Here is a 12,174-nt window from a genome sequence, read left to right as displayed (position 1 = left end):
GTCTTTTCCTTTGCTTAATCCTCAAACAAATTAAATCAATACCAAGCCAAAGTGCTTAAGTATTGATCACTACTGAGACAAAGGTGCACTCTCCTCTCATCATTCATGGGTGGAGAGCTGTACAGCTTTGTAGAGACATGGGGAGCCCATCCATGTGTCTGCATGTGTGCCCAAGCCGAGTGGGGTTTGGCAATGCACACACACACACACATGTGGAAACACATGCACACACATGCCACACATGTGCATGCTTTGGTGCCTAAGCACCCAACCGATGTAGGACTCCAATGGTGCACACCCATTGCCATATACTATCCTCGACTTTCCCATGAGATTGTTGGTAAAGAAGCCAATAATAATAGTCAAATTCTCATTTTCTGTTTTGTTGGAGGTTGAAGACAAACCCAAAGTTGGCAGATAGAGTGGTAACAGTAGAATTGGGGTGTAATGGTAGGGCAGGGAGGGGAGCACGCGCGTCTGCACTCTTGATTTCATAATCGCTGTTGAAGGAAAGCTGCGGGCGAAAGAATGAGGGCCACAGACTCATTCCCCAAAGTACACAGGCAGCCGGATCCATTAGTCATCCACACAACCAAAGTTGCTCTCCACTACTCTTTTTTACAGAGTAAAAATCAAATGACTTGGAAACTGAATTCTGCTAAGAACAGTTCCAGTATTTGATGATTAAAAAGTCTTTTGTCTAACATTAAAAGAAGGGGCCCAGGTCGGGAGGGGAGGAGATATTTGGTTTGAATATCCGGAGAGGGAGAGCAGGTGAGGTAGATGTCTCTGTAGCTTCTGTACTTTGGATTGAACGAGGAAGAAAGGGGAGGAGGAAGCGGGCAAAGTGGGAAGGCAACCGCTTGTGAAAGTCCAAGTGATTAAAAACCCCATGTGGAGACCATGTGAGATTTCGCAAACCCAACCCCCAGAATTCTTTTTGGGTAGGTCCCATTTAATATTGCCATGTTTTCCGGATCCTGCCAATCTGCCTTTTCAATCATCTGCAGCTTTGATAACAACTAGGAAACCCTTGCCTTTTTTTTATCTGCAGCCTCCAGCCTCTGGCCATGTTTCGTATCAATTTATCTGTGAAACACCGGGAAAAACAAAAAAAAAAAAAAAAGTCTTTCTTGCTTTCACCGTAACAGGGTTTTCAATTTCGATGATGGTTTTTGAAGTTTTGGGAGAAGAAATTGCAGCAATGGAAGATGACGGGCCGTGTCTCGACCTGGATAAGGCTCGGAGTAACATCAATTAATTCCTGCAGAGCTACTAGATCGATCAGTAAAATAAAAAAACCAACTAGAAAAAAGGATAGGAAACAGAAAAGCAAATAGAATCTGTACCTTTTTCATAATAGACAAAAAAGCAAACACTCGTTTCCTAGGTTGCACAAGCATTCGATTTCTTTCATTTGCTAGCTCCTTAATGTGCATCTGTTTTTACAAGGTATGGTGGTGGACCAGGGCCTGCATGTGCATGCATGTGATGTGTCTGTTCACTGCAGGCCCCGCAGCCCTCTACTTTGAGCAAATAAATTGGCTTCCAGCGCAAATCTCTGTGATTTTTAACTCTCCTTTTTTTTTCCCCTTTTCAAGGCATCTAAAACTTTGTAGGTCCTTCGAACGCCTCCCTTCCCTGCAACCCTACTCTCTTCTTGTACTTTTATCTCCTACAGTTTTCTCTTATTTCGATTATTCTGCCTCCAGCAGACCACCTTGCCAGGTACATGTCATTCACTCTTCCTCCTTCCGTCCCACCGGAGGAACTTATAAAACTCCTCTTTTCAAATCATACTTCATCCATATTATATGCTTCCGATCAACGCCGGTTTGGAGCTTAAGGCCTTCCTTTCCGCTTCTTCTTGGGTTGACAGCTTTCTTTCCTGAATATTAGACCACCCAAAACTCCTTTATCTGATCCCCTGGAGCAATTCCCATGTCATATCACAAACTTTTTTTCCTTCCCCTAGCTTCTCATTTCTACAAAATCAACCTGTCAAGTTCTTGCTTTTGAAGCCGCTGGGATTGATCTCATTTCAAATCACAAGTCTTCTCCTTGAAGCTGTTTCCTGCGGATCACGAGTTTTCTCCGCCGGCTGTCTTTTTTATATTCCTCTCATCTGCAGCAATGCAAGTCTCAAACTCCTTCAAGAGAGATTTCCTGAGGAAGCTCTTGCTGGGTCTTCAACAAAGTGGTATTCCGTCCAAGAGCATGAGTCTTCTGGAAAGGAAACGAGCCATCAAGCTATCATCGGATGTTGCCTTGGCCGCGACCAGAGATGGAGGAGTCAAATGGAGCCGAGCACTCATCACCAACCTCTCCAAACAAGAACCCAGCAAGACCTTTGTGAGAAACATACTGGGTAACGAATTCCAGAGGCTCACAAACCCACCGCTTTCTCCTCTCATCTGCAAGCAAATGAAGAGCCGGAGCATCTTGAAGAGAAGCTGCTTGATGCGCAGGATGAGAAAGAGTGAACCCAAGAGTACTGTTCGAGCCACCACCCTCGCTATGAGGTTGCAAAAGAGGAGGACCCAAATACTGAAAGCGCTTGTACCAGGGGGACAGTACATGGATGAGCTCTCTTTGATGGAAGAAACCGTTGATTACGTTCTCTACCTGAGGGCTCAGGTCGATGTAATGCGCTATCTGGCCAATGCATTGGAGCAACCGAGTAACGAGTAAGATTATCGAGCATTAGCATTTTGTTCATTTCTCCTTTTCTCTCCCTTTTGGCCTTTTCCTTTTTTTTCTTTTTTCCCTCCTCTTTGCCAAGTGAGAAACCCCTTCAAAAGAAGCCCTGGCAAGAAATAGAAGCTGCTGTATATCCCAGGCATGTACAGATGAAATATTATTAAAATTAGCTTTTTGTTTGCCTTGTTTGGATCTATTTTTTCCTTGATGGCTTTTACGAGGACTTGCGGTTAACTCAGACATGAGTGATCAGGAAAAAATAAAGAAAATCTTATTTTTCTCGTCCAGTTTCTGCTAATGGCATGCAGTAGCAGAGAACGACATTCGATCAATTCAACTTGCCATAAGAGTAACTAGAGCTCAAAGAAAACGAGTTGGGATCTGCCCAAGAAGCAACGGCCGGGAAAGAGCCAACGCTGAAACTCGAGAGGAGCACATAAATGTCTGCCTCTTGGAGCAGTCTGTGATGTCTCCGGGGTTTTGTCTTTTCCAAATTTAGAGCAGATATGAGCATGGGGTTCTGTACTAGATTTAGTAGAGAAAATGCTAATTCTCAGGCCTGTGTACATCACCCCTGATGCGTAAGAAGATGGTGACAAGAGCATGAGATCACCCTGTCAGATTGGGTGAATCCAGACAGCTCCCAGAAGTGAGAAACAAAACCCTGCAAAATTTTGAAAATATGGTACCACCGATATATAAGAAGAATTTTTCTTCTCTGCTTGGAAAAACTTGAACGTCTAGCTTCATTCTGACCTTCATGCCGTGAAATTTTTAAAGCTGATTAGGTCACTACAGAAATTGAGTCGTGGGAAGAGCTAAACGACAGCAGATCAGGCGGGTTGCGATTCAGGGATTCCTATTTTTATTATTTTTTTATGAGTCTCTTCCTGTCAAAGCTCAAAATCCGGAGAACGGGTTGCTCAAAATGTATCACGAGGACACCTAGGAGGACAGCAAAGTTTCCAGGAACAGCACAATTTTGTTTACAGAAAAGCCATAAATGGATATAATGTCTGCCAAATGGGATAGAGCAGGAGGCGAATGCCTCTCATGAAGATGGTCAGAGTGAAACTCTTACCTTCTTCAGTTCAAACACTGTTTTAAAAGCCATGAAGCATGATGCCAGGCTTTCCAGCATCAAATGGAAATAAATGACCTCAACTGGCAACCAGTAATTCATTTCAATTACCCGGGTTTTGAAGTCTGTAAAACTTCAATACGACGAGCGACCCTTATCCCGCAGCCTTCCAACCGAAACCATAAATTATTTTTTTGTTCCAGAAATCCTCCGCCCAAAAGACCTGGAACATTTCTAGGATTACAGGAATATATCTTCCCGGCAAGAGAAAAGATAATTTACCTACATTCATCATTGGCTGCGAGCAATGGCTTCCAACAATCTAAGGCTCATAAGCCAAACCGAGCGTCATTTCTCTTTATCATACTTTTGTATTGTTGTTTATTGTTCAGAGACTGGCCTGTTACAACTTACAACAGTATTCAATTCTATGCTTCAATTTTTCTCTTTTGCCTTCTGAATTAGATAGTGCTTAGCTCACCTCCTAAGAAGCCTTCTTAACTATCTCTCATCCATGGAAAATTTGTCGTTGAAGAGAAGTAGCGGAGGAAATAGTCTTATACATGTCAAGTTCTTAAACAATCTCCATTTCCAAACACTTTTATGTGCTTATCTGAAAAATGAATTCAAAAGCTTCTTGGAAAAGACTGCAATACTTAATAAGCGTGTCAAGGCCTTTTCCTCACTTCCCAGTCAGGGGTGATAGAGAGACAAGCCAAGAATATGGTCTAACCCCATGATTGTTCTCTCACTTTCAGCATCATAATTGATCTCTTTCGGTCCTCACTCTGGGTTCTATATGAGGTTTAAGGTCGGTTGGTCGGCTCGCATCTACTCCCACCCAATCTCATAATCACCATTTAGTGCAAATGGGAAACATTAAACCAACATTTACAAGCCTCCATGGCGGAAACAGGACAACCTTCCCATGGAACCCGATAGAGCTGCAACAAATCCTGTACCAGCAGCACTGCCACACCCTCTTCTTCTCACTTGGTCAATGGTGGGAAAACTGGGAACTCGGAAACGAGGAAAAGTACAGTCAGAAGGTTTTACTTGGGTCGGCCGAGAAGCCCAGTTAGGGAATGAGAGACACTCTTCCAAGAATCAAGGAAGACAAAGCGAAATGGTGGGGTCATGAGCTTACCTCTCAAGGGAGGATGGAGCTTAGTACACAGACCATGTGGTTTCGTGTCAGTGATGAGAGCAGATACAATGGCAATCTGCTATCAACAAAACGCCAATAGAGAATCGCAGACCCAATCCATGCAGGCACATGGTGATTGTCATCCTCAACGTGGAGCATCTCTTTGGTTGCTCCACGTTAGTATTCCAGACTGCTCGTAAGAGAGCGATATTAATCAGAAAAAACAATAGCACTCTTAAGAAATATTTATAGGATCTAGTAAGCAAACAACTACAGACAAGGAAAGAAATAGTCTTCATGTCCGATCTTGAAGCCAATGCCATTGATGAACCTTTTTTTTTCCTTTCCTGAAGGTAATTGCCCAAGGCCTTATCTTTAAACAATTTGAACTCTTCTCGACAGATCAGAGAACTTTGGAACCAATATAATTCCACGAGTTAATTTGATGGACATAATGAATGGTAGCACATTGGTTGAGATATGGTTTTATACTTAGAAGTTTGAAAAAAATTGATCTTCATATTTTTCAATTAATGACAAATATAAAGTGACACACTTCAGGCTTTTGTCTCATAGAACAGCCACAATCCAATCACATGCTGATAGACCACTGCAATTATTTCTGAAACTCCACCAAGAGAAGAAGTTCTTAACCTGGGCATGATTGATTAGATGTGGTCTTTCTTAATGAAAACCACACATTATGATTCTAAGAGTTCTGCACTATCTGGGTTTTCTGTGATAAATATGATTTTACCCAAATCAATGCACTTAAAATTGATCAGACTCTCCAATCAGTGGGATTTCCTTCTGACAATTAGTCATCAATCCCTGGCCATTTCTTTGACACGAAGCACAACTATGATCGCATTAGTTGTGAAACAGGAAGTTATGACAATCTTATGCCACGGGCATGTTTCCATCAAACCCTAATATAAACAGTAGTTGCACACCCATCAGGGCTCCCTCTATCGAAACACTGGCGAACTCCCACCGACAACGCTTTAGGGGGCCCCGTTTCACGCTACGGGTAAAACACACCATCATGAAATGGACCAACATGGGCTGATCGAACACAGGCATGGGTTGAGTCGATAAATCATATGAGGAGATCAGTCTCGAGAGTAGAGGTACGACAGACAGACAAGCAGTGCACGTAATCTGCGCAATATCCGCTAGCTTGTCGAAATTTTAAGTGGCTGGGCTGCTTCAGCAGTAAAATGGAGTTAAAATCTTTGGGGAAAAAACAAAGAAAAGAAATGCACGCATCTAACAAAGAAACAGTAGGCTGCACAGTCCTGTAGTCTGTACTTCTACCAACTACAGACAACTGCGATGCTGCTGCTGGGTTGAATCAATTGTGATCTTCGGCCGAAAGGCAGGAGTCCAGCGTCCGGCCATGTCATCCTCTGAGTACTAGAGGACAAGGAAGCAAAGCTAAATGAAGAGACATTTATCCTTAATATCTAAAAACAGTTTAGTTGTACAAAGATAAGAGAGTTTAGTACACCACTTTTTAAGTACAATTAGCTCTGTGTTTTCCTAAAGAGCTTCTGTATCTGCGTCAAATGCATCTCCTTCCCTGAAAATAAAAACAGTTATTTGAAAGTTACATCACCTCAAACTGCAGCGACAAGCAACTTCATGGGCAACAGCACATTGCGCAAGCTAAAGAGGTAGAGTAGAACGAACTCATTAAAATAAAGAGCCAAAAACAGGTAATCCTCTTGTCAGTGGTTCTCAGATAAGCCAAGCAGCACAATCTTCTTAGCTGCCACAAAAAAGCTGCAGTCTTTTTATCATTCAGCCTCAAATTGGAAAGCTAGTCAGAATGCACTGCACAGATATCCAATTCAACTTTCTGACTAACTTGGATTTCGACTTCCAATATAATTATACTCATAAGCGTGTAATTTGTTAGAACAATCCCATGAGGTTTTGTTAATTATCAGAATAATCATGTATTTGTTACTAGTGAAGAGACATACTTAGGCTAATCAGTTTCGGTTAGACCTGAACACAAACACTTTCGCATAAGATCAGAGTGTTAAAAAAGGATCCAACATCGATGTATGATTAAAAAAGCTCTGCTAACCTCAGCTAGTCATTTTAATGATGGTTTTGAACATAACTTTAACATTATTGTGGCAATAGAAAGCTATAAGGAAAACACATAAATAAAATTTCATTTAAACAAAAAAAAAGTTATGTTTTTTATCTGTTCCATGGAAATGGAAAAAAAAATAAATCTATTCCTCAATTCCAATAAGAAACATGTGAAAAAGAATCTAAAATTGGAAGACACAAACCCAATAAAACAAGTCAAAGAGTAGTTATTTTTACTAAAAAGATTTTCTAACATGAAATTTGGTCAAAAGGGATATGAATTTCCCACTGTTTCCAATGGTTCCTGGGGATAATCAATTGCAAAAGATCCATTCCGGGAAGATAGGTTATCTCAACAAACTAATAAGCTTTATCCACATCCACCACAAAAGCTTCTCAATTCTCATGCAGACTTTTAAGTTCCAATTTGTTGCCTCTGTTCTGGTTTTCAAAGGATAGGCCAGAGATCTTATCATGCAATGTACTAATTTCTATTCCAACGGGAATGTTACCCGCTGATTTCTTCTAACTAACAGTAGTTGATTCTTTTTATCTGGCTAGGATTCTTCCACTTCGATAAAGAATTCCGACTATGAAGCCAAATCTCACTCCACGATAGTACGTCCTCGTACAAGGAACGGGTATAGAAGTGTCGCCTAAACCTTCAAATTTCCAACTCTGGAATTTAATTTTATCCAATCTTCAATTTAGAAGTGCAGAAGCTACAATTTACAGGTCTCTTAGGGCTGAAGCAATTTTATGAAAACATAGTTTACACTAATTGACGCATCGATATAATTTTTTTTTCCTTTTGGAACAACTGCAACGACCGGCAGATCGAAAAAGGAACAAAAGCATTCAGCATTGCTAGGAAAAAAGAAAGAGAAACTCACTAGTTGAAGATGAATGGATCTTGGGCATTGAGGGATCGACGGGATGCGGAACCAAAGGAGCGTACATGTAAGAATCGGAAGTGAGATAGTCCGCAATCGTCTTAAGGAATTTCTTTTTTCGTTTGATAGTCTTCTTCTGTACTCCCAAGCTTCTCTTCTCCATTTTTACCTCTTCTTCTTCTTCTTCTTCTTCCAAGTCCGCGGAAAATCTGGCAATCTTCGAAACCGATCAAAGTTACTGTTTGCGGTTAGGACTTCGGGGCAACGACAATCTCTGTCAACAGAGTTTCACGAAACGTGTCAAGCAATTTGGGCATCCAAATGTCATCGAGTGGACACGTGTCTAAAGAGAAAAATGGGCTTTTGAACAGTCTTGTAGGCTAGAAAGGATGAGCCAAGAAGTTTTACAGAATCAAGCCCAGTTCAAGAAGCCCAAATAAAAGAAGAAGGTTGATCTTGACCATGATTATCTGGGATAATTGGTTAATCTCGATGTAGTTATTATTTTATTAAAACAACTAAACACTTAAAAATCTTAATCTTTTTTCAAATACATAATTTTTTAAAGGTTTATGAAGCTTGATACATCTGTCAAGATAACAAATAAGGACCTTCGGTTTTTATAATTTTATCTAAATTTACGTGGTTAAGGATGATTAAATTCTTATGCAGAATCTTGGTTAGAAGGTGGAAACTATGCAGAGATGCGATCAAACTCTAGTAAAAATGAAGCCAAATGTGAAACCATTCTCAAAATATGCTTACAAGTTCATAAAATGGGCATAGCTTCAATGGGTCGGATGCAGTTGTCTGATTTTCTTTGGATCTTCCAAATTTGTTCCACGTGATCATCTCCGAGTTACTGAAGAAATCATTAAATGGTTTTTAAGTATCCTTCAATTCAATTAGGTTATCACTCACAAAAATGGTATTCTTTGCAGTCTTACGAAGACAAAGACCAAGAAGAAGAAAAAGAAGAAGAAGAAGAAGACGAAGAAGAAGAAAAAGATGAGGATGACAACGACGATGAAGAAGAAGAAGAAGATGTTGAAAAATAACTATCAGATTTAACAGGGAAGCAAATATAACAAAATACTATTTTTAACGTGGTTCACCCAACTTTGGCTACGTCCATAGGATGTTGCATATATTTTATTATAGGAAGAAAATATATAAGGTGTTTACAACACTCTCAAATCACAACCCATAACTCAATCCAAGCATCATAAGCCCGAAAAAGTACATATCCAAAGGTAATCATCAACGCCAGATCAACATAGCAAAAGGCAAGAAGACAAGGTAGGACAAAAATACATTTTCGACCAGGTGTTGTTGACCAAGAGCAAGTAGACGATGCAGTTGGTCAAACTATACGCAGAGAACAACTACCTCCCCTTCTAGCAGTTCGCGGAATCCATGGTCAAGATGGGCAACATCTCGCCGTTGACTGGGAAAAACAGAGAGATCAAGAAGCACTGCAGGGGAGTCAACAACAGTTGAGGATCGACGACGGGCAGCAAGCAAAGCTGGATAGTGGAGAGTTCCCTTTCCCAACCACTTTCCCTCTTCTGTCACTATGCGAAAAATTCGCTGAAGAAGAAGACACACTTGAATACAATGCACGCCTTCTTTATAAAAAAAATGTCGCCTATGTCCCGTCGCCCATGCCTTCTCTGACACTACCCATGCCTTCTCTGATAATCTCCCACTTGAAGACTAATATCAATCTACCTTCACACATATCAATGCAGCAACTCTTTCTTGGTCTCATCATTCTTGCAGGCCCACTGAAGCTGAACATAGCTTCAATTTATTAATAGTTACCATTTTTGTTAGCATATCCATTGGATTTCTGTTACCTTGGATCTTCTTCAGTGTTAACACCTCATCCTCTAACAGAGATCTAATGAAGTGATAATGTAGTCTAATATGTTTGGTTCTAGAATGAAATGCAGAATTCTTTGCCAGATGTATCACATTTTGACTGTCATTGTACAAAGCATTCTTCTTTTGTTTGAATCCTAGCTCGATTAACAATCTTAGAAGCCATATCATCTCTTTACTGGCTTATGTTATTGAAGGCAGTGGTGGATAATGCAACAATCTTCTGTATTTATGACATCCAACTAACAGTTGTTGTGCCCATGGTAAACACATAACCAGTGGTGCTTCTCCGGTGATCAACTTCTCCTGCATAATCTGCATTTACGTACCCTTGTACTTTCAATTCACCTTTACCAAAGTACAAACACTTATCTGTGGTGCCTCGTAGATATCTCAAGATCCACTTTACTACTTTTTAGCGGGTCTCTTTTAGGTTTGACATAAACTTGCTAATAGCTCCCACTGCATGGCCAATATCTGGTCTCGTACAGACCATTGCATACATCAAACTACCAATGGCTGAGGTGTAGGGAACCTTATCCATAAACTCTCTCTATTCTTCCATTTGAGGGGACTGATCCTTGGATAAGCATAAGTGTTTGTCCAAGGGTGTGTTGAATCTTTGCAAAACACGATTGATGTACTCTGTTTGAGATAACTGCAAAACTCCTATTTGCTTGTGATTTGCATTCCGAGAATTTTTTTTGCTGGACCCAAGTCTTTCATGTCAAATTCTTTTGACAATTGCTGCTTCAAACTTCTGATTTCATCCATATCTAAGCCAACTACTAACATATTATCGACCTAAAGTAGCAAAATGATATAACTGGACTTGTACCTTTTGAAGTGGCAACAGTGATCGGCATTGCATTTCTGGAAACCGTATGCATGAAACTGTCAAACTTTTTGTACCACTATCTTGGGGCCAGTTTCAAACTATACAAACTCTTTTTGAGTTTGCACGCCATATTCTCTTTCTCATTTTATGAGAAACCTTATGGTTGATGCATATATAACTCCTTATCCAAGTCTCCGTGAAGAAATACAGTTTTCACATCCAACTGCTCCAGATAGAGATCTTTAGTGGCAAAAATACTCAACACTGTTGTGATAGTCTTGAGCTTCACAATTGGAGAAAAAATGTCGGTGTAATCAATTCCTTCCTTCTGTTGGAATCCTTTGACAACTAGTCAGACTTTGTATCTCTTAGAGCCATCATGCTCCTCTTTCACCCGATACACCCATTTTGTTATGAAGGTCCTTCTTCCGTATGAGTAACTCAACTAGTTCCCATGTCTAGTTGGAGATTAGAGAATTCATCTCGTCTTTCATAACAAACTCTCACTTGCTAGCATCTTCAGTCTGACATGCCTCTTCATAATATTCAAGTTCTCCTCCATCAGTCAACAATAGATAATTCATGTATTTCCAGTTAAGCACATGAGGTCGAGAAGACCTTCTCAATATACAAATTAGAGCAGGAGACTGTGATGTGTCAGACTGTTGTGCACTATTCTGTTCAATAGATTCCTTTGGCTGAGGGCTTGCTATAGAATCATCTGGGACACCATCCACATTTGCGTATATTGGCTCACTTTTTACTAAGTTATTGGCGTCTGCAGTATGTTTGTCCTTGTACATCAGTTTTTCATTGAAAATCACATATCTGTTACGCATCACTTTGTTGTTTTCATCTTCCCATATGCGGTATCCAAACTCATCATCGCCATAACCGATGTGGGTACATTTCTTGGACTTGGAATCAAGCTTATTCCTGCCTTGATCACTGATGTGCACATACTCCACACAACCTGAGAGTTTTACTTCCTTTCCGCTCCATACCTCTTCTGGTATTCTATACTCCAGTGGAACTGATGGACCTCAGTTGATCAAATAAGCTACTGTGTTGACTGCTTCTGCCCAAAATTACTTTGATAGGCCTGACTGCATAAGCATACTTCTGTCTCTCTCTGTCAAAATTATGTTGATACACTCAGCTACACCATTGTGTTGAAGCATACCTGGTATGGTTCTCTCCATTCAGATCTCATGGTCATAACAGAACTTCTTGAATCTAGTATCTTCATATTTACCCCCATTATCAGTCCTAAGTTTTTTTTTATCTTAAGACCTGTCTCATTTTCAACAATGGTTTTCCATCTTCTGAAAGTATTAAATACTTCATATTTGTGACTTAGAAAGTAAACCCATACCTTCCGAGAGTGATCATCGATGAATCTCATGAAGTAGTGTTTTCACCAATGGATGAAATAGTTGTTGGCCCTCAAACATCAGAATGAATGAGCTCCAGCCTTTCCTTCTTCAGAGTTCGGCCACTTGTCTGAAAGCTAACTCTCTTCTGC

General features: G+C 40.4%; 1 protein-coding gene across 1 annotated transcript; it reads left to right on the top strand.

Annotated features, from left to right (window-relative positions):
- Window positions 1–1,636: 1,636 nt before the first annotated feature.
- On the top strand, window positions 1,637–3,856 carry LOC137950490 (transcription factor IBH1-like 1). Its single transcript, XM_068796976.1, has one exon. The coding sequence runs from the start codon at window positions 2,134–2,136 to the stop codon at window positions 2,689–2,691; it is 558 nt and encodes a 185-aa protein (XP_068653077.1). The 5' UTR covers window positions 1,637–2,133; the 3' UTR covers window positions 2,692–3,856.
- The last annotated feature ends 8,318 nt before the right edge of the window (window positions 3,857–12,174 follow it).

This window comes from Aristolochia californica, unplaced genomic scaffold (assembly GCF_029961685.1).
Source record: "Aristolochia californica isolate CCGP_79_NKW_82.1479 unplaced genomic scaffold, dmAriCali1.0.hap1 SCAF_14, whole genome shotgun sequence".
In the NCBI taxonomy this organism is placed as follows: domain Eukaryota; kingdom Viridiplantae; phylum Streptophyta; class Magnoliopsida; order Piperales; family Aristolochiaceae; genus Aristolochia; species Aristolochia californica.
This window is presented reverse-complemented; position numbering and strand designations above follow the sequence as displayed.

Bases quoted from the DNA above. Each gene is read 5' to 3' on its own strand.
- LOC137950490 (XM_068796976.1), top strand. From the start codon at position 2,134: ATGCAAGTCTCAAACTCCTTCAAGAGAGATTTCCTGAGGAAGCTCTTG.